This window comes from Podarcis tiliguerta (assembly GCF_965153285.1).
Source record: "Podarcis tiliguerta genome assembly, chromosome: 2".
NCBI lineage: Eukaryota > Metazoa > Chordata > Lepidosauria > Squamata > Lacertidae > Podarcis > Podarcis tiliguerta.
In genome coordinates, this window is record NC_139535.1 from 49,345,981 (window position 1) to 49,369,356 (window position 23,376).

A 23,376-nucleotide genomic window follows, 5' to 3' on the forward strand; every position below is an offset into this window, starting at 1 on the left:
AAGTTTAACATTAGCAAACGTCTTAGAGTTGGCTACCAAAGCCATTCTGTTTTTTGTGGTGTGCACCTAGTGCATGGAAGATTTCTAAATAATTATTCTGTGCAGTTACAAAATTGGGTTCAAACAACAGTTGCTTACCTTTTTCAAACATGCCACTTATTTTTTTAATATGTTCCTACTTCTTCCTGATATAACACTTACTGAAAAAGCAGAATTAGGATTTATGGCCAAATTCAACTAAGCTGTCACCCTAACGGAAACCGGCACAAGTCCCACTAGTGCAACAGGCTATTCTTTCCTCTCCTCTCCACCACTCTCCCCAAATCTCAGCAGGATAAGGAGACCACCACCCCCAGAACAGGGTACAGTGGGGGGAGAGGAGAGTTTGTTCCAACAGCACAAGTGTTTTTGCTTGGCATACAAATGGATCCCCCTTACTGTGGCGTTGAATTCTATCCTATGTTGTGCAGAGAGGGGTTTTATTCATATGGAATACTTTCTTAGGAAACCCATAATTCCTCAGAAGGAGCCATCTCCCCTTCTGGAAAAGAAAATTCAGCAGCTAGAAGCCAAATTTGCTGAGCTGGAAGGAGGTGATGAAGAGATTGAAGAGATTGCAGAAGAGGAAGGTGAAGTTACAGAAGCGCCAACGATGCCTCAACTTCAGAGTCCGCTTTCTAATGAACTGGATATAATGCCATACACTCCTCCACAGGTAACGTCTTTTACAAAATCTCATAGTTGAGACCTTTCCCTCCTCCTCTTCCTCCTCTGCTGAAAAGATGTGTGCTTTGGCTGTAGTGAGCTATATACCAGAAATGCAATTTTCAATGCTACTTTGTCAATATACAATTTATTTTCTTTTAAAAAGAAACTGCTTGGAGATCTTCTATCGAATACATATTATATATTGTCAGAGCTGGCTCCGGGTCCCAGCTCACCAAGGACCAACGCTAGCCGGTAGTACAGTATCAAAGTCTTTATTGAAGAATAGTCTCCATTTACAAATCTCAGCGTCCCAGCTCTACGTCTGAGCTTTAGACCGGCGAAGCTCTATCTGGATCTCCGCCCCCTGTGCACCAGCTTAAGACTCTAATCTTACTCCACCTCCTCCTTCTCTCTCTCTTCCTCTGGGTCTTACTACCCCCCGGTGTCTCTTCCCTCCTGGACTCTTCTGACGCAGAGCTTGACCCCTCTGACTCCTCCCCCTCTCTTCGGCGTGCTTTAGGACCTGGCTCCCTACCCGGGCTGCCCACCTTGCCGCCCTCCTGTACATTTGAACTTGGCGCGCGCGCGCGTTTAACTTTCCTGATGACCGTTTCCTCGCTCCCTGACGAGGGTGTGGCCACTCCTGCCTCACGCTCTCCCTCTGCCTGCGCGCTCCCTGATCCCGATGCCTTGGACTCCTCCCCCCTACTGCACTCTGGGGGGGAAGCTGGTCCGGATTTCCAGCTGTTACTCTCTGAGTCCCCTCTGGCCCCTTCTTCCCGAGGTGTCCCCCTTGCCCTGACCATGGGGGCCCCTTTCTGTGAATCCTCCGAGTCACTGGAGAGACTCAGAGACCTCGGACTACTGTCGTCGCTGACATTTCCTTCCGACTCCTCCCCCTCGCTCTCCGTTTCCTGCCTCTCCTGTGACTCTTCTCCTGAACCCCTGACATATATACTTTTGTAAAATGAATTAAAATATACTGAGAACAAATAATTTTTGTAACTCATGTGATTGATTTCAAGTTATGTCTTTCATTTAATGCTGGGGAAATTGTGATTTGTGGTGCAGCAACTCACGTAAATGAAAATTTTTGGGTAACCAAATAAGAAATAAGTCACTTTTGGATTGTTTGCAGTTTATAGAAAGTTCTAAAAGTAATTTGGAAGAATATTAATTAATGGCAGATATACTGCAGTGCTGCCCAGGTTTTGTAAACCCTAGAGGCAGCCACCAATTCCTAGGTATGGCAGCCATCTTCCCAGATTTGCCCACCCAAATACTCTTGCCTCATTGAAAATGATCCAATACTGTCATACCTTGGTTTTCGAACAGCTTAGTTTACGAACAACTTAGAACTCGAACGTCGCAAACCCAGAAGTAGGTGTTCCAGTTTGCGAACTTTGCCCCAGAAGCCGAACGTGTGGCACAGCTTCCGCGGCTTCCAATTGGGAATCGGAAGCTGCGCCTTGGTTTCCGAACGTTTCGGAAGTCGAATGGACTTCTGGAATGCATTCTGTTCGAGAACCAAGGTATGACTGTACCATTATCAGCTTAAAAATATGATCATGAAGACAAAAAGGTCAGAAATTGAGGATTAGATTCTCTAGCCTTCACTTTGTAACTTGAGAATTTTCTGTTATGCATTTATGACCATAGGTGTGTTTTTTCTCCATAGTCCACTCCCAAGTCTGCCAAGGGCAGTGTAAAGAAGGAAGGATCGAAGAGGAAGATCAACATGAGTGGTTACATTCTATTTAGTAGTGAGATGAGAGCGGTTATTAAAGCTCAGCACCCAGATTATTCATTTGGAGAGCTCAGTAGACTTGTTGGAACAGAGTGGAGAAACTTGGAAGCAACCAAGAAAGCAGAGTATGAAGGTAAATTAAAGGTGCAATGATGTGAAACCTTTTTGCCCTTTCAGAAAAGACTCTGTGTCCTTTTGAGGGCAGGCAACTTATATTTCTGTCTTTGGAGCTTTAAATACATAAGCACTCACCCCATAGAAACTTATAATGCGCTAAGACAGGGGTTCCCAAACCGTGGGCCGCAAGCTTCATTCAGGTGACCCATGGCATGTTGACGCTAAATATTCCTACTGATTTTTAATGGTATTTTATTGCTTCTTTTCTTTTTTCTTTTCTGTTATTTCTTTGCATTGAAGTTCTATGGAATGCAAATTATAAGGCAGTAAAATACAGCATAAAGATACGCTACAATTAAAAATCATTGTGGCATTTAGCACACCACATTGAAATTACCGCAAGAGGCAGTAAAATCATAAAGTGGTCCATCAACAATTTTCAGGTGGTCATTGGGGGGGGGAAAGTTTGAGAACCACTGTACTTAAGGGAATTGGTAGTGGTGATGATGCCTCTGGAACAGACCAACTGAGCTGCCTGCTAGGGAGGAGGCAAGGGCCCAAGAAGAAAGTCATCTAAGGTAGGTATCTTCAACCTGTTCAGACCCAGGACCCACATCTAACCCAAACATCCATTTCTTAATCTTTTACCATATATTTCAATGACAGTAGTGCTCCTGTTTGCAACCTACCTTGGACCAGACTGCGACCCACTAGTGGGTCCCAACTCACCAGCTGAAGACCAGTGATCTAAAGGAAGCGAGTGGGCTTAAAGTAGGTTGAGAGAGGAATAGGAAGAAGGGGAAAAACTGGAAAGGAGAAGTAGCAGAGTGAAAAGTTGAGCAATGGATGGGAATTGTAGAGAAGCAGGTTTTGACTAATATTACCAGTGCAAGCTGCTCAAGAGTGGAACAAGCTGCTCAACAGTGGAACAGGAGGAGTGACCAGCTCTCGCCTTTTCTGGAGGTATTTAAGCAGAGGCTGGACAGGCATCTGCCAGGAAAGTTGTAGCCAAGGAGTTGCACTAGATGACCGCCAAGGGCCCTTCCAATTCTATGATTCCCATAGCCAGGAGCTGCAAGAGTGAAGTTCATACAATCATAGAATCATAGAGTTGGAAGAGACCACAAGGGCCATCGAGTCCAACCCCCTGCCAAGCAGGAAACACCATCAGAGCACTCCTGAGATATGGTTGTCAAGTCTCTGCTTAAAGACCTCCAAAGAAGGAGACTCCAGTTCAAATACTGGTTTCAGATAACTAGCCCAGCATTTAACATCAGGGCACTAGTACATGCTGAATAGTGAAGATACATAGAAGCAAAATGAAAGGACTACAGAGAGTTCAAAGCAATGAAAGAAGTTTAAAGCAGAGCAGAGAAACATGTCGTTTGTCCTTAATAAATCAACTCAAATACATTTATTAGAATGTCTTCGCCTACTTAACCCAAACAGATGTGCTTTTGTTTCCCTACCTCAAATTGTTCTTCTGCTCCCTGAGCAGCATAATAATATAGTCAGCTTATAATAATCAAGCTCTTTCATGTACTCACAGGTAGGTTTTCATTAAAGCCTGCATGTCTTTTGTAGAATGCATGTTTCCAAATGTTTATCGTCCTAAATTCGTAGGCTAGAATGTTTTTCAGGTATTTATTGCAGCATTAGAAAAGAAAATTTAGGAATAATTATTAAGCTCTGAAGATGATACTAAGTCATTTTTAAGCAAGTTTGATATTCAGACTAAATGCTGTTAGTCATTGGATCTCACTTTCCTTTACTGTGGACTTGCTGTATCATTTCTTTGCGGAGCTAGAATGATAGATGGTTCCATTTCATTTTCTTTTTTTCAAACTCGTTCCTTCCTGCATGTACTGACACATAGAAATGTGGACACGTTCAGGCAATCATATCTTAGTTTAATAAGCCAAGACATGAACAAGTTGTTTGGCTGTTCCTGCAGTCCTTTTCCACAAATGTGCAAGCCAGAAAGTCTCCTTGACTGAAGTTTCACAACATGCTTGTATTGGAAAACTATGTTTAATGGGTTCAGAGCAAGCTAGAAGATAATGCCATGGTTCATTTTGAAGCTATTAACCATTGTTTCCCATTTAAGCTACAGTGAATGGAATAATTCTTTGTTTGTTCATTCAAACTGCAAAGGAGCTGATTATGCACCCATGAGCTTGTTCATACCTCAGTTTATTAAGCTGAAATACAATTTTTTTGAGCCAGTGCAATGTCTCTGACATTTTTCAAAGCAATAACGTTGAGTTTCTCTTTAAACTATGCCGTTTTGAAGTTCACTCCTATCCATTATGATTATATCCCTTTTTATTTTGCTTGGGACTACACTATGGTATTGACATCCGTGCTAAAGTTTTCTTAAGTATTTCTACTTTGGTCCTTTATAATTTTTGTCAAGAGGCAGATTTTTCTTTCTTTGTAGATGAGGGCATGGATGGAGATAGCAGGCAAAGCAAAGCTGTTTATTTTGTTTTGTATGTTTCATTTAAATAGATTTATGGACAAAAGGGAAAGTATCTGGTATGAAGCTGCATTAAAAATTAGAAGGAATTTTCTTTCCTTAAGTGCTTTTAATGAGCATCTTAGAATAAACTCATACAGGGTTTATGTACTGAATAAGTGCCATTCAGTAAGCAATGAAAATGGATTTTAATGGAACTTTGAGCTTTAAACCACCACAAATTCAAAACAGAATGTTTAAGCACTAAACAGTCAAAAGCTGTGCATGACAAACTTCCCTGATAAGCAAAGTAAGTAATAAATATGCACAATCAAGACTTTTTTCGACATGAGAAATTAAGGTTCATGTCTTAACATTTCACTGTACCCAGTGATCGCAAGGTGAGGTTTGAAGGTTTGGGGGCTGGGTTTGCTAGATTTGACAGTGAAATTCCAAAGCTCAGCTCCTGTGTCTGCTTGGTACTGTTGAATTGCTCTGTCAATATCACAAGTTTTTGTTCTCTTGTCTGCTAGCATCTGACACAAACCATTTAGAATAAAACCATTGCTGAAAGATTGGCTGCTGTTTTGCTGAACGTAGTCCTAATTCAAGTCTCCAGAATTTACATGATAAAAGAAATATTAATCCAATGAGTATATATTAAGAACTGATTCAGTGTGATGTTTTCTTTTTGAATTTAGTATGAATAATCAAAATTCAATACTTCTAAATGTCTTTTCCATGGTTAAAAGAGAAGACAATATAGTAACTCTTTGCCTTTTGATCTCTTTTAAGGAGTTTGTGTTATGAAATAAATCATATATTGTATGCTTAAACTTTATACATATGCACACACACAGGAACCTGTCACATATCCTTCATTTGTAATCTAGATGGTTCCTTATTAGTAGACATACTACAGTAGACATAATTTGTGTCTACTGCAGTTGCATATCTGCGTGTATTTTCTCTTGTGCTCTTTGATCATGCCTGTAATTTCATGTCCCCCAAATATAAGTTTGGATGCATTATTTCTGTTCCTAAATCAAAGAAGGTGCAAAAAGAATCATGCTTTTCTTGTTTGTCTACATAAAATATTAATAGTCGGTTGGGCAACTGGGATATATGAAATGCTGTGCTAGGAAACTAGTCTTTTGATGGGACAAATTGTGCAGTTGTCTCATTCTTGTTGTTTTCTAACAAAATTTACATTTTTGATCTGGGAAATAACTTGGAAAGGGATGCTGTCTTTGTTTGATAGTTTCCCCTAGGAGTTCAGGATATACCATTATGCTTGCCAAGCCTCTTGAGTGTACATTTAGAACAATTCCTTTATAGATGGAAAAAATGCCTTCCAAACAGATTTTCTTATGTTTAGAAAATGTATTGTTCTCATGGTAGCTGAAGAAGCTTGTTTGGAAGAACCAAGATGGGTGGAAAATAGAATTTCCCTCCTCCTAATCACTGGGCTTTATGTTAAAGATGGAGGTAAAAATTGGGAGAATACTGGCCCTATTAAAGTCTAACTGAATACTTGTTTTGGATCAAAGCAAATCCATTGACATGTACTGTACTCTTTAGCTCACCTACTCTGGAACAGGCCCACTGGCATGTACAGAATGAGTCTAGACCTAACAGGCTGTGAATTGCAAATGTGGTACGTAGTATCTTATGCCAACCTGTCCTGGCATGCATATTTCTTACTGCTGAGCTGCTACTATCTGATGGTACCATTGATGGTGGGACTTTTAAAAAGGTCATCAGCTCTAAAACCACATAGCTTGGATTCTGAGAACCACCAATGGAAAGTAGTTTGCAGACGGAGACTTTCCCATTCCACCCTCCCCTCTTTTGCGTCCTCCTCAAAAACCTTCACCTGTTTGGGGGCAACTTCCTCCTGTAGCCCCCTGCATCACATTCTGTTCTGATCAGAGGGTCCCCCGACCCTCAGCAGAAGCTTTTAGGGGGCACAGAGGACTGCAGGCTGGAGGAAGCCTTGGTTCTCGGGATCCAGGCCCACATTTCGTTGACTCTTTTGAGGCCCTTTCACTGTAGATTCTTTAACCGTCTTTTTGTTGGCAGCCAAACTAAGACAAAATTATGTATTGCATTTTCAAAAATAGCTTGTATTTCCCCACCCACCCACCCACAACTGAAGCCTAAACTTGTTGCCAATGTTGACTAATCCTTTTTCAGTGATTAGAGAATTTTTATTTTTTTTTTGAAATTCTGGGTTACGAAACAGAACTGAAAGTCTAAAATCTAAAACTTTTGCAGAGCGGGCAGCTAAGGTTGCTGAGCAGCAGGAGAGAGAACGAGCAGCACAGCAACAGCAGCAGAATTCCTCCCCCCGGGCAGGCACTCCTGTCGGGGCTCTAATGGGGGTGGTGCCGCCACCAACACCAATGGGGATGCTCAATCCGCAGTTGACACCTGTTGCAGGTAAAAACAAATAGGGGCTCTGACCATTTTTTTCCCTTCATCCACTTTACCAAACTCCTTCATAACTCTGAACGCTATTCTTGGGTCACTTTATTTGTAGTGAAAAAGAAAAAAAAACTATTAAACTTTACCTCATAAAACCTTAAGTTCAAAACAAACACAGATGTTTCCCTCACTGGTAGAAATAGCACCCCTTAACCCTAAGCATGCCGTCTTATCCCGATGAAGTCTCTGCCAGCTCATTCCCTGGTCAGCAAACTTGATCCTGGTTTGTACTGTTAATTCTGTTTTGTTTCCTCTGAACGCTGCAGAATCTGGACACTTGGGAAAGAGTGGATGGTTTTCTCAGGTGGCACGTCATCAGTAACATTAGACACGTTCCGACTGTGAGAAAATGTAATATGATGCCTTAACGTGAGGGTAAACTTGAGAACTGATTTTATCCCTCAGTTGAACTGGCTAGGGTCCTTGGCAGCAGTGCTTAGTGAGAATCTGAAAACATTTATTTATTTCATAAAATGCATATACCGCTTGATTGTAGAAAACCTCAAAGCGGTTTTCTTTTCTTTTGCAGGATTTTGGGTTTGTGTGAATTGAGCAGCAAGCCCTTCCATGCCACACTGCAATCCACTTTCATAACTGATATTTCAAAAGCAATTATATTGTTCAGGCATAATGCTGAACCACACAGTTTAGTATTTTGTGCATGAGTGTCAAGCTTATGCTGTCTCCCCTCCTCCTCCTCTTCCTAAGGCATAGCCTTGAGGAGGAACTGGGAAGCTTTCGTTTCCATCTTAAACTCTAGCTGTTTTTATTAGATAATTTTACATATAGGACTTGATACTCAAACCATGTAACCTCTAGTTTTGTGTATTCAATTTTATCAAGGCTCTACTTTTATTAAGCATCCAAGCTTATCTAGTTCTGTAACTGAGCAAAACAGATACAAGAACAGGAATAAATATTTTGCATTAGGGTGTATGTAGATTTGGTTTAGTTTAGGTCTCCATATGTTCTGAATCTGTATTTGAAAATAAATACATTAACTTCACCAGGATCTAAATACGTGTTTTCTGAGGCACTCTGCATTTCATTACATGCAAACAAATTGCAAGGCATTTTATTCTGATAATATTTAATGTGGCAGAATTGTCTGTTAATAGGACCTAGCATATAATCTATTAAATTTATTTTTCTTTTAGTGTCACCATCTCATTAAAAAACCCAATATTCCATTTTATATCCAGTTTTCTCACCACGTGATCTTAACTTACACCTCACTTTTATCCAGATCTGTTTATAAACAGCTTTTCTTGAAACACTTAATTTTGTCTGAAGAATATCTTCAAAAATCAGCAACTAATGTAATTCTCTGGGAATAATTGCCACATTTCTGCAGGGTAATGTAATGTAAGTACAGCAAAAAGGGGGAGCAGCTTTGGGACGCACTCAGAGGTTTGAGAGTGGCATTCTGCTCATGAAACGGATCTTTAAGATTTTGGTTCCACTTTCCCTTGCACTCCCCAAAAACCTGTTCCAGAGGATTGAAGGACCCCCTGAAACAGGCTGGGAAGTGGTAAGGAAACTGCAAAGGAAAGGATAATAAGTGGCAGGGAACTATTCGTCTTTAATAGAAAGTTGTCCCACTGATTTACATGATATGATGAATAGTTTGCTAAACATGTTTCACTGCACCTCTTGTTTTCTTGAGTGAAGTTTATCAGTTGAAGAAAGAGTTGGAGCAGCATTTTGTCTAGGAGTGGGCTGTGAGCCAAAGTCTTCATTTCAAATCTCCCATCAACCATGGAAGGATGGGAGAAGGAAGCCACTCCTGCTCACAGCCCCCTCCTGCATATACTATCCTACTTACTCGGCTGCTATAAACATTACTGGCACAATGTTTGCAACATGCTTCGAACACTTGAAGTGTGTGATATAAATGCTAAATATAGCTACTAGTATCATTGTAATTGAATGGCAGCCAGTGTTGCTTTCACCTGATCACTCATCACGAAATCTCGATTTACAGCAGAATGTTTCCAGATAAATAAATTTTACACAGCTTGGTTCTTAGTTTTTAATTTGTTGCTGTGAATTGGATTCGTCAGGGCTGCTGAAAATCTAGTCCAAAAATGTTGCATTTTATCTCAGCTCCATTTGTAAAAAAATAAATTCCTTTTCAGTTCTGTTTTTGTTGCATATGTTGTGTAGAGATTGAATATTAAGCCATTTCAAAGTTTTCAGAAAGCAATCTGTATTTTTTAATGGTTCCCTTAGAAGCCAGACCTCCGCTTTGCTGTCAGGTGGATTGCCAGCACCATTGTAGAAGAAAATCTGTCTCTCTGGTGTTTGGTTCAAGGAGATGCCCGTTCTTTCCTATAACAGGGCAGCAGCATCCCTAGATCTGTAGCTTTTACAGCATAAACCTGTATTTGTGACATATCTCCACTTGGGGTTGATATTATTCTTGTTCGTTTTACTAGTTTTATGTTAAATTTTCTTCAGTGAGATTACACAGGCATAAAATTAGAGCTATTACTTCCAAACTTAACTTTCCTTCAGTAGGTAGGTCTGAATATGTATAAATCCTTCCCTGAAATTATCCACAATATTGGTTCCAGCCTTGCAAATAATCAAGTGATGCTTGAAATTATCATGTGACAAAGTATTTCTTCACCACCTTTGACCTCATATAGAGCCCCCAAAGCAACTCACGGACATAACTGCCATCTTTTTCTCAGAATACCTTGAGTGATTTTCCATTATTCTCCCCCAAAACCCTCCAGCCCACCCACACAATCCCATTTTGCAGAGCACTGGCCTATATCTCTCGGAACTCCTCTCCACCAATCCTTATTTTCTTCTCTCTCCATAATATCTCAGAATACTTCTCTCAGTCACCTTCATTGTCCCCCTCGCCCAACAATCCCCATTTTTTCCAGTCAAAGACAACCCCAACATTTCCCTCATTAACCACCCACCAACATTTATCTCTCATATTACCTCTTATTCTACCTCTAAGATTACCTCCTATCTCTTCCCTTTCCCAATTTTCTATGGTGAAGACCCTACATATACCCCCCCCCCCGCTTAACTCTCCATGATTATTCTCAAGGCACCCATCTTTACTTTCTTTTCCGGTGCCCTTGATTCTCTTCTGTCAAGAGACTTGTCCATTTTGCCTTCTGTTCAGTACAATACATGATTCCTTGTTTACATTGCTATAGTATGCTAAAATTAACATTCCTTGAAGGTGAAGAATTGTACTGTGCAATACATTGCTGTTTATAGTTACCAGTAGTGTAACTTGCAGCAATGTGAGCACTTAAGATGATTGTGCAGTGAATATTCTCTGATGAAAACGTCCATGAAGTTTTTACTTTCATGGCACATGAAAGATAAGGTCTCTCTCTCTTTAATATACCTTCTGTTTTAGTAGTCTTTTGGCCTTAATGAAGGTGAGAGATGGGAAGCAGCTCAATCTATGCAGTATTGTTAAATTAATTTCCCATATGTGTAAGTGGTTAACATCCTGTGTAAGTGAAAAAGCCATAAACAACCTGAATGCCTGGTATACATACATCTTCTGTTAAGCTACATTGCTGTCCCGTGAATTTTTGAATGTGCATGTCGCAATGTTATATACTTTTGTATGACTGACGAAACGTTTTGCATTTGCTTGTAATAATAACCACTTAATGATTCTAAATGCTCAGCTGGTTTCCTCCTGAAGAATATGCCAAAAGGCTAAATACTAATCTGTTCTGAATACAGTATCTGGCACTGTAACAATGTTCATTTTTGCAAGGTACTAATTGTAGTGTTGTATGGCAGTACCGAAGGTGCATATATGTGGGTAGTGCATGTAATTATTATTTTGATCATTTTGCATGTCATTGATGCATGTTTGAAATTTGTTGTGTCCTCCAAGGCATGCTAGGTGGCTATCCACCAGGGCTGCCAACTTTACAGGGCCCAGTTGATGGCATTATTAGCATGGGCAGCATGCCGCCACTTCACCCTGGGGTGCCTCCACCCCACCAACTTCCACCAGGCATGCCAGGCATCCCACCACCGGGTAAGAATGACCTCATTCACTCATTATCTCACGTCTCTGTTCTCACCCCATTTAACCAATTGCCGTGGGAAATGTTTGCAGCTTGTGCATTTGTAGCTTAACTGCTTGACTTCTGTCGAATGCTCCAGGTATGTCTAGCTCTCTAGATGTGCAAGGTGCATTGAGAAATATACAAAGTATATTTGCCAAACATCTTGGCATGTATGATACATGTTGGCAGAGCAACAAATGTGACTGATCCAGCAGCAAAGGAGTTGACCATGGAAATACCCTTGTATTTTTAGCATGAGTTTTTTAAAAAGTGTCAAATAGATCTGGCTTGAACGGTTACATCGAGTATTGAAGACACATAATTCCTAGTCCTTCTGAAACTGTTGAAGGTGACGTTGTTTGTTGAACTGGACAATTTCACTACCAGACATGGATCTTAAACCAGTATACTCTTAGTTTTTTATTTCTTTGTGCACCATTAGTTCAAATATACACGCCCTGATTTCAAACAACTTCATTTAACGGCAAATCATTTTAAAAAAATGAAACCCTGTAGCCTGATTTTTAAACAAAGCAAACTGAAGCTTCAGCCAAGGGGAATATTAGTGTCTGGAGAGGTTGAAATGTGGGTACAGCCTTGTTCTTTAACATACAGTTCATCCAGGTTTGATAAATACTTAAAAGTAAATGTTCTCTTGTGATGTGGATCAATATTTATTCAAAACCATGAATGAAACATTAACTAAGAGAAACAGATATTTTGTTTCCAATTATTAAACTTCTATTTATAGGGAGACAGGGGCTGTTATGGAACCTTTGTTCATTGCCACCTTCTCCTTTTTGCTGCTGCAAATTTTTCTTTCACTTTTACATGGTATATCATACTCCTTTTCTGCATGCAGTGGATAAGCTCAGCTGTTAACCTGTGGGCAAAAACTAATGTGATTTGCCTGCTTTATTTCTAAGTATGTATTTCACAGTAGTGTTCCCCTAAAATCTGTGAACATGAATAATTGCCTTTAAAATCCCTTTTTTTCCTTCAAGCCTGCTAGGGTATACAGTTAACATCCAGCAATCAAGAATTTGAGGATTTGCAGTGAGAAATGAACTATAGCTTTGGAATATAGATGTGTGCCATAGTTTCTTTATGGCTCGTTGTGCTGTTGAACAGCCATAAAGTGCTTGTGGATGTTCACTATCATTGCCATGTTTCTCTATTTTAAAAACACCTTGTCTCCTTAGCTGCAGAAACAGTGTTACTATGATTATCATTGATGTGTTAATCGCCTTCTAAGCAACCATCTCAAGGCTATTTGCATGTAAAAGATTTTAAAAATAGTTAAAAGCACAAAACGAGATACATTTAAAAGCAATTCTAAAACCCCAATAAAGTAGACCCATTTATTCAACAAGGAAAGCCTGTCATTGTTGGATAGAAATGACTGCATATCTGATCAAAATTCCAAACTGTATCCTTATAATCCCCAGGAAGGCTAGTGCTGAATAAATTGTAAACATGAAGAAACAGCCACCATCACAATAAGCTAGCAGGCCTGTACAACTTCATGAGTTCATTTGTGATGTAGCAGCAGTCTTTGTGAGGTTATTCTCAGAGACTACAGAAGAGATTATTACTAGATGAAATAATTTTGGATGGAAGCCCACCAAACACCGCAAACTGTCAGTCAACAAAACTTGCTACTTCTAATAAGAATACTTAGGGGATCATATTTTAATACCTGTAATACTCCTTTTTCTTTTTCTTTTACATCTTGAAATACAGGTGTTATAGGTCAAAGCGTTTCCTCCATGGTAGGAGCCCCCTCAGCAGGAAGTCCTTTTGGACAGCAGGTAAGTGATTTAGATAGGCATAGGAAAATCCTATAAATCATACTCTCAAAGGGTTTGTTTCTTAATAAATTGACCTCCCACAACCTAGTGAGTTTATTGTTCCTCTTATTTTCTGATATTGCTTCCTTACTACATCTGGCATGTGATTTAATGATGTAGGAGTTAGAGGATATAAACTATCCCCTCAGATAGTAAGAGCTAAGTAAGGCAACAGGTGCTGGTGATGGAGTCCAAATACTTTGCACTACAACCAATGTTAAGGGATTATAGGAGTTTTGGTTCAAAGCATATGGAAGACACCACATTGGGGAAAGCTGCTCCAAACGATTCCTTGTTCTTTTTTTCATGACTATTGATTTCTTGCCCTGCTTTCTTCCTTTTGCTCTCAATACCATTCCCTGTAATCTTCGCCAAAAATCAACAAGTAAGATTCCAGATAGCCAAACAGTTAAAAATGTGATATGTATGAATGTGTTGTGCATGGAAGTGAAAGCCATTTGTTTTGTGGAGATTTCAGACTGTCTTGATACGACAACGTGAAACAGGTTTTGTTTAGATTTATTTTTTTGGCACGGGCACATTTCTCACCACACCTGAGGGTAACCGTTATTCCCTTAAGGATGTTTCAGATGCTTTTGCTGTTATACCCTTTCCTATTCTTCCCTTTCCCGGAACCGTCTATAGAAACACAGTGTTCGCCACTTATCTTTGGTTCAATGAGATACTACAATCGCCAGGCTATGTTTGACCTTTAAAGGTATTGTTCTTTACTATTCCAGATGGGTATCCTTGGTCCACCAGGCCAGCAGGCCCCACCTCCCTACCCTGGACAAAATCCAGCAGCCCAGCAAGTTATGCAGCAGCCAACAACTCCTATGTTTGTCTCCCCTCCACCAAAGACACAAAGGCTTCTTCATTCTGAGGCTTATCTGAAATACATTGAGGGTCTAAGTGCTGATTCGAGTAGCATTAGCAAGTGGGACCAGACCCTTTCAGGTAAGTCTACTTGCAGTAAACACAGAGACCCTAGAATTTTTTTTGAGGCTGTCCTTTTAATTCTACCATTACTGTACAGTACTATACTGTATGAGTGGTTTGCCCAGTGTGGCGGAGCTGTAGCTGCCATTTACTGGGAGGAGGGGCAAAGTAGCTATAAGATTGGGTTACACAAGCGGGGGTGCTGGATTGTCTTTGCTGGTGTGCTGTGCAGCCCCGACCTGTGCTTGTGCCTCCCCATCCCTTCAAGTGGAAGTAGCATATCTGTGTATAAAGCCCTTCATCCATCATTCCCAACCATTGGTCATGTTGACTGATATTGCCAACTCTCCTTTCTCCGGCTTTTAAAACAGCTGAAATGAGAATGTTTTATGCATTCAGAAATCTGCACTCCTCCATGAGATGGGAGTTCTATAATTGTGGAGCGTCTATTGTAAGCCTGTTTCAGCAAATGCTGTATAGGAAGTCCACAGGAAGGGGGAAGACAGCTCCTTCACCCCTGTTGGTAGTCACTAATGCAGATACATTATTCACAGTGCCTTTTAGCAATCTGTTGAAATCACTAAGGAGGTTCACTATTACCCTGCACGAGGGCTTCCGCTTATAAAATGGAGCTTCTCCCCACTCTCCTCTTACCACACGCTCCCCGAAATTAACTTACAGTGGGGCAGGAGAATCCCAGAATATTGCAAGGGGGACAGTGTTGAATTCAGTGCAATGTTGAATTCCACCCATTGCTTTTAACCCTTTGTATTAATATTTGAATACAGTGGACCCTCCAGATACAAATTAAATTCGTTCCAGGGGTCCGTCCGCAAGCCGAAAAGTCCGTAGGCAAAGGCGCTGCTTCTGCACATGCATGCAGTGCGATTGAGCGCTTCTGTGCACACCTGTGTGGCGAAACCCAGAAGTATACACTTCCGGGTCTGCCGTGTTCATAACCCGGAAGATACATATCCAGAGCGGGACATAATTAGAGGGTCCACTGTATTAGTTTTTATTTCAGTTTATGGATTTATCTGAAATTTCATGCAGTTGGGCTGTTAAGTGATTATTTTAAAAACTGATCAGAAGTGTGCATGTTTTTTTCAGCAGAAAGTTTTTAAAAGTTTCTATCAGCTAGCTCTGTCAAATCCTTTTGATTTCTGTGATTTCGTGTTCATAATTGAGTGCGTTCTCCCGCTGAAGTCCATGGTGTGGATTTTACTTATGAACTTTATTCCATTCATATTGTCAAGCTGTACATAAATGTAACTGAATGCCCTTTTCCTTCTTCAGCACGAAGACGTGATGTCCATCTCTCAAAAGAACAAGAGTGCCGTCTTCCTACACACTGGTTGAAAAGCAAAGGGGCCCACACCACAATGGCAGATGCCTTATGGCGCCTTCGAGACTTGATGCTGAGAGATACTCTTAATATCCGTCAAGCATACAACATAGAAAATGTTTAATCCTCTTTCGATACCAACATATAAAATTTTTGTGGAACAATAGCTGTTTTAGTTATTGGTGGGGGAGGGGAAACTGGTTTTATTGCATCTTACTGTACATTGCAAGATTGTTTTTTTATATAAGGACACTTTTAATAAGCATATTTCACTTTTTGTTATATTATGTTGACTTTTTTAAAAAATATACAGACTTGTGCATATGGTTCTTTAACTTGGAAGATGATCTCACACTTTTGTTATAAATGCAAAATAAGGTTTCATCATTTGGCCTTACACAGAGGTTCTCATGCCTTCTTTTTTTTTTTTTTTAAGCAGCAAGAGTGTGTAGCGAAGAGAAATGTGAAGTTAATCCCAGTTTGCATCTTAGCAGCATGAGCATCCATGTGCTTGTGTGGTAGTGACTTTTGGCAGATACATCACAAGAACTTAAAGCCTTCCTTTAAATAAAGCTACTAGGGTAGGGAGAAGATTGAATCAACTTGGTAAATGTAAGGCCTTTTTTATTTGTTCCCAGAACTTGATAAAAGGAAATAAGCAAGACTGTATCTTTTGATTTGACCACCTTTTGTTGGCACATATAAGTTCAAAGTGGGGCTTGTATTGATGAGTCTGCTTTAAGAGATCTGCAGACATGAAAGCTTGCATGTGATGCCAGTAGACATTGGCCTGATGATAGTGTGCTACCTAATTTATTTCTCCAGGATGAGACCTGTGCTCATCACCACCAGCACCACCTCCTTGGGAAATACTTGAGTAAGCTTAAGTATAAAGGGGGAGGGATTTCTACTTTGCTGTCCTAATATGAAGGATGCATAATATCTTTGAATTCTCAGATCAGAATATTTATACATGTGTATTTTTAAAGGTGCAAAGCTTTAGTTTCCAAGACCTTCACTTCGAAATCAGAATTGGATGTTTTGTTTCTTGTAGTTTAAGGTTCCCACTGCAAATTTAATGCAGTTTATAACTGATATTGGAAGGTAAGTAACAGAGCATGCAAAAGGAGCATATGTATTTTAACAGCTTAAAATAAGTGCTCTATTCAGGACTTGGTATTTTGACACTTTTTCTTTAAAGGTTGCTCTGATGATAGCACTGCAGTCCTACTGTTGATAATTTTTGTACGCATAGTCCTATCTGTACAGCACTGCTTATAAGCCTAACACAGCAGATCATATGTAGGAATTGGTGTCCTGAACCTACATAAATTTATTTAGAAAGTTAATCTAATTTTTGTTCCCACAGTTATAGGACAATACAGCATTTGTCTTTACTAGTAACAGTAGTCACAAAGCAGAGAGTTCCTTAAGGCATGTCAAAAGTCCTAGGTGAAACCAGTTGGAGTTGTTAGTTGTGTAGTTCTGTTTTGTTGCCTGAGGGCCAGACTACCAATGGCATTAATTGCATAGCCTGCTTTTCACTGCACACTTTTTCTTCCATAAAAGGGGGGGGGGGACAGGGGTAGCGAATTCAAGAGCTTTTTCTCCAGTGCAAATTGTTGGCATGGGCCCCTCAAATCAAGGGTAGAACCCTGTCCCCGATACTAGTCATTTTTCAGAGAGGTTTGCACATAAACTCTGATAAACATCATGTGTAATAGTATAGCCCTGATACTAGGATTTTCTAGTTCAGCAGCCTTCCTTCTTTGGGTGACATCCATCATAGCACAAGGGGGCATCCACTTGTAGAAAGAGGAGCACCTCCTTCATGTGCACCCCCAAAATATGCTCCAGAGGGTTGGGGGACTGGAGGGGAAGGATGGAGCCCTGTTGCAAAGATGGGCTGCCACAATTAGATCTCCCTCTTCATCTTTAAAGTTAGATTTATAAGTTTAGAAAAAACAGCTTTGAATGTTGACAAGTAAGGGAATGCTTATCAAGCATGGATTCAAAGAAATAATTCAGGAGGCCACCACCTGACAAAGCTTGCACAAATATCAGTTAGGAGGCACGTTAGAAGTCATGTTTAATTACGAGGTTGATTTTAACAAAGAATTGTTGCCATGCTGGCTTCAGAGAATGAGTGGTTCATCAGGATAAGTAACTGTCTTATTGGACCAACTTTAGTTCACCCAATGAAAATTACATTCCATTACCTATTTTGACACACATCCAGAAAAATGTATATTTAGTTGATGTTTCTGGATCTGTTTCAGTGATACAATGCATTATGAAGATGACAGCAAGTAGCCTGTGAAAAATACACTATTCAAGTTTTGGTTCTTCAGATGAGGTACTAATGCAAAATACAATATTAATATTACAGAGATTTTTGTATCCTTATCATTATATCATATGTGGCACACATCTTAGTATATGGCCTTTGCAATTTTTAAAAACCTCACAGATCTCTGCATGCACCCAGGAGTTTTCCTTGGGTGACTTAGCAGAAGCTGCCAATGCCAAATCAGCTCAGCACTGGGAGCTACTGAGGCGAGTGCATGGGTGCTCTTCTGGATCGTGGCCAGTGTGTTTGAAATTACCTCTCACATTTCAGTTTCAATGTCATAAGGAGGCAGCAAGTCCTAGATCTTTAGTACTTGGAAACACCATAGACTTTTACTAATACAATCACTTTTTGTTTTAGGTATTGCAAAAACTACACCAAAGAACCTGGAATTTATTTATTTTTATTTATTTAAAAAATAAACAGGATGAGACACCCTTTGAATGCTGTATAATTCAGGAGGATCAGTGTTGAATAATACGCAGCATTGTTTTTCCCATACATTTAAGAAGAGGGCAGCTTCACTATTTCTAATAATCCAGGAGTAAACAATTAGAACTGTAAATGAGACCTTTGCCTTTTCTATGGCAGTGCAGAGCACTCCTCCTAGACCATTAGGCTGGCCCTAATTATTTTAAATTTAATTTATTCCAAAATCATGTCTCTGTTTACTGGGGGCATTTCAGTAACATGTAGGATTAAAGTTTGATGGCTACAATCCAGTATTGCACAACCAGCTAACTAAACTTTCCTAACTATAAATTGTTGAGAAGAAGAGCAAACCATGTCTTTTTTTGACCATTTGGACCCATTATTATTTTTTTTTCTACAGCCATGCACTGTATTAGAATAAAAGGACATTGACTATTCAAATAAGAGTATGGGAAATGGTTGGCTTGAGTGGAAAACATGTTTCAGTGAACCAGTTTGGAAGTGATCAGCAGTTCATCTCCTATTCCATATTCCCCACTCTTCCCTTAGAGCAAATGTGTTTATGTAATAATTCAAGTTGATGTTTTATAATATACTTTTCAGCATATATGCTTTTTGGACCTGGTTAATCCATGCCTCATTTTTTACTCCTGGTTGTATACTCCATTGAGTAAAGTGATAACTAGTCAATGTGCATGTACTATCAGTTTGTCTGAGGCTTTTTAATTTGAATAAAAATAGCTTGCAGTTTGGATTAGCCAGGTTTGATGTCTTATTCTTAGTTTTCCTGGAAATCTAGATGTGTCCTATAAAGAAACCACAGGGGTAAGCAAGCTATACATACTGTCAGTTCCCCCAAAAAGCAATCCTAGGATAATATGAAACAATCTGAACTGTCCTAATATAGAGCTGTATCAAATCAATACACAAATCCACTGAATCTCAGGTGTATGATGGTGGTAACACATTTTGCCTGTATGGAAAATCACTGTTGAATTCACTTAACGCTTAATTCCTACGTACATGTACAGCTTATATAGTATGTGACCTATGGAAGAGAATGTTAAATGTCCTTAATTTCATTAGATCTACTTGTACCATAATCAATACCAGCAAAATGCACTCTACATCTCAAAACATTATTTTTACAAATTATAGGAGAGAGCATAGCGGGTATCATAAAGCTATATAAGCAACAGGAACGTTTTTCAGTGTACTCCCCATTTTGAGGAGTGTAACTCCTCTGAAGCTGAATTATATGCACCTGTGTGTTCATGCATTAGGACTTTGAGCTGAGTAACGCACAAGTTTATACAGGCTTGAGGTCTATTTCTTGGGGCATATTGTGGTTAACTTAGGTTAAATTACCCCCAAATTACAGTACAATTTCAAGCCCTTAAAGCAGGTGTGGCTAATGTGCAGGCTGCATCCAGTTCCAAGAGACCGGGGGGGGGGGATGCATGACACTGACACACATACACATTTTATTATTTAAATAATAATAAAGCCACTTCTATACTTGGCCATGACATGCAGCCCTCTGAAGACTGATCCTGGATCAATGTGGTCGTTGGCTCAAGAAACATTAGCCAACCCTGCAAAGGCTAATAATAGATGAACCACTCACTGCTTCCCTTGATTCAGCAGCTGTTTAGAGCGACTGAAACAAGCTGAAAAGGGGGAAATGTACTAAAGTTTTCCAGAGCAAAGCTTCCAGAATTCTCTGCGGCCATGCATGGACAAGTGTCATGATTGCTTGCTACATCTGAACCAGCCCAGTGTCATGCCAAACAGGTTCCCTAAAATGAAAAGAGAAGCAGTACTACAAGTTGTATTTGTGGAAGGGTTTATAAAAACAGGTGATAAATCAATAAACCAACGATGAAATGTTTTAGATGTACAATTAATTACAGCTTCTGAAATAAATATAAGTATTGTAACCGGTCTTTACTGTTCAGTTCCTGGGTAGCTGTGACTACAATAAAACAACTACAGCATCTTCCAGCAACCTGGGTAGCAAAAACTTCATAGGACTCGAAACAGTCATCGTTCAGTCTGAACACTTGTAATTTTCTTAATTTAGATGTGAAAGGCAAGTAGGATTTCGAAGTTCAGATTTCACCTCATCTAAATTATTCAGCGTCAAAGTCATCTTCCTTCCAAATTTTGCTCATGCTGTCTCTCAGACCTTTTTCTACGGTAAACGTCATCTGTAAAATATTTATTTTTCAAAATACTGTGGTGGAAACATCCTTTAAATGCATCTTACATTTATTACATCACTTCGTTAGACAGCTATTCCCCCCCCCCCCCGGGCAATGTAAACAATCAACTGAATGGGCTGATTCATGCCAAACCAGATCACAGGACCAAATATCATATTTTGAAGAATATACCATGGCAATGAGTGAATGATTTATAGAAGCAAAGCTTGTTAGAACAAGGATGGGGAATGTGATCTGACCAAAGCACTGGATCTAGAACTGACCCACCAGTAGACCCTTTTTAATAGGCGAGTGGGAACATCCAGTTATCAATCATCTGATATATATATGGTGAATCAAAGCTTAAGCTGTAGCAGAAGTGTTAGGCTTATCTCTGATCTTAATACTTTTTGTCCCACAGCACTACAGTTGGAGATAAGCCTCTCCTACTGCCTTTCACTATCAAGCAGCAAGTAGAGGCACATCTCCTAGTGTAGTAGGACAAGAGAACCAAGAGAAGAGACAAGCCTCTGCTTGTTCTTTGATGATAAAAGACAGTAGAGTCTTATTTATCTCTGATCTTGTGCTGTAATTCCACAGCACTGTGATCAGAGAACGGCTGCCTGCTCTGGCAGTTTACGTCAAAGAGCAGGCAGAGGCTTATCTGATCTTAGCACTAACCTTCAAAGAAGAGATCCCTCATCTCCAAGGTTAGATCAAAGATAACAGATCCAGCCATGTTCCAATTCAGAATACCAGAAATTATATAACCAGGCACCATAAAACAGGTGAATATGGTTTAACCAAAATAGCCTCATGGGAGAAACTAGCCAGGCTACTGCTGACTTAAGTCTGCTACCTATTTCATGAGATGATACTGCTGGTACTTACCCGTGAAGGGTTGTTTTTCATGCATGTAGGATGACAGCCAATGGTTGACAGCAGAAATTGATGTTCAAATCAATCTTCTGGCACTCTAAGGCATCCATTGCCAGTTTAATTATTACAAGCCCAGAAAAGTGGAATAAGCCAAAGGCAGAACAGTGGCAGAAAATAAGACAATACTCCCTGCCAAAAGAACTGAGAAGCATGAAGATATGGAACAAAAATTAAATAACAAGTAGTTTGAGAGAGGCAGACCCCATAGCCAACCAGAGTGAGGCTCTGATGTCATCTTAGATGCACAAAAAAGATGTATCACAGGATAAGTATCAATGGACTGATTAAAGAGACTGTAGACCAAATCGTATTCAGCGCAGGGAAACAGGTTGTGGAATAAATAAGAGGGTCCTCTCTTAATTGATTTTTAACTTTTTCATCAGACTATAGAGGAAGGTAGATTGAGAGAAAGGCAGGCAAAGATGGCTGAGGGGAGGGGAGGGCAGGTGGCTTTGGGGGTGGGAGAGAAGGAAGGAGACGGAGAACTTCAAGGTGGCAAAGTACGGAAAAAGTCAGAAAAAAACAATTGCCAGCAGCACAGAAGGGTCAGCAAGGGTCCCACAAATAGCCACACACCAAGAACAGACAAAAAATGAAGGAAAGACTGCCCTGAACAAACAATATGAGGCAGGGAGTGAAGTGACAACTGAGGCAGAAAAATAAAACTGGCTATGGATGCCTCAGAGCAGAGTTTTTCAACTGGTCCAAGCCTGATCCAAGGTGGGTCATAACAGGAGCACTATCACCATGGAAGTATGGGGACCCATTTCTTAATCTTTTACCACAAATACATGTTCGGGTTAAAAATGGGTCCTGGATCTGAAAAGGTTGAAGATAGCTGCCTTAGCATGCCAAAATTATCTTTGATATGAGCAGTGATTCCCACTGTCAACCATCTGGGGAGCTCTTCCCCCCAACCTAACTTCACCTACATGCACAAGAAAATTATTAGATTATTTGACCAGGGCCGTGTTGCTTAAGGCTATTTGAATTAGCTTTAGTTTGTCTTACCATTTGATAGGGAGAATGATGCATGAGAAAGAACCACCTGGGTGTAGTACCAACACTCAACAAAGCTGGTAAAACCATTTTGAGAAAAACAGACTTCCTTGGTGGCTGTGGCTGAGGATCATTCATTCACAGAGAACAATATACTACCACTGCCTTAAATTTCTAGAGGCTCATCCCTCCTCAAAAACCTATTTAAATGTGGATTCTCCAGGTAGCTATCAGTTCATCTCTAACTTTTTCAAGGGAGGGGGAAGATCACTGAGCATATACAGTAGCTGACTAAACCATCAACTTCTTAAATGACCAGTCTAGGTATTGAATTGGGCATAGCACTGAAATTGCACTTTGTGAAATATGTCACTTGTCTCTTAGAAGAGCAGCAAGGGCAACTGCATCCCATTAAAGAGTTCTGAGACCTTTGATACCATTAGCCATAAAGTCTTAAGTTACCCATATTGTGGTTACCTATTTGAGATCATATTGGGCTATTTCTCCATTTAATAAAAACTGAACATAAAGCAAAGCAAATCTTCAGGTATGATTATTCAAGCAATTATGGACTTATTTTAGAGGTAGTAATGGGTTACACAAACTAGGAAATATCTGTTAAGTCTAGGCTTTTAACAATGACTGTAGATATATCTGCTAAGAGAAAAATACTAGATAACTTTATGAAAATACTTACAAAAAGTCTCTCTCCCAATTCGGACTCTGATCATAAACCA

The 23,376-nt window shown here is 39.9% G+C and overlaps 1 protein-coding gene and 1 long non-coding RNA gene across 31 annotated transcripts in view; one reads left to right on the forward strand and one right to left on the reverse strand.

The window, feature by feature from the left end:
* The window catches only part of PBRM1 (polybromo 1), a 56,960-nt gene extending 37,706 nt beyond the window's left edge, over positions 1-19,254 (forward strand). For 15 of the 30 annotated variants that reach the window (XM_083429296.1, XM_083429300.1, XM_083429302.1 and 12 more), the window contains 7 exons: positions 505-715; positions 2,387-2,588; positions 7,308-7,472; positions 11,404-11,550; positions 13,325-13,392; positions 14,172-14,388; positions 15,667-19,254. In XM_083429296.1, coding sequence (XP_083285422.1) covers positions 505-715; positions 2,387-2,588; positions 7,308-7,472; positions 11,404-11,550; positions 13,325-13,392; positions 14,172-14,388; positions 15,667-15,839 — 1,183 coding nt within the window. In that variant the 3' untranslated portion in view covers positions 15,840-19,254. The remainder of the gene's footprint in view (positions 1-504; positions 716-2,386; positions 2,589-7,307; positions 7,473-11,403; positions 11,551-13,324; positions 13,393-14,171; positions 14,389-15,666) is intronic. The other 15 variants (XM_083429307.1, XM_083429315.1, XM_083429288.1 and 12 more) reach the window with 3 other exon arrangements.
* A 625-nt stretch (positions 19,255-19,879) lies between these two features.
* Positions 19,880-23,317, reverse strand: LOC310672416. Its single transcript, XR_014508552.1, has 3 exons — positions 21,593-23,317; positions 20,159-20,707; positions 19,880-20,126 (listed from the first exon to the last, which is right to left on the reverse strand). It is a non-coding gene; the product is annotated as an uncharacterized lncRNA (long non-coding RNA).
* Between the last annotated feature and the right edge of the window lie 59 nt (positions 23,318-23,376).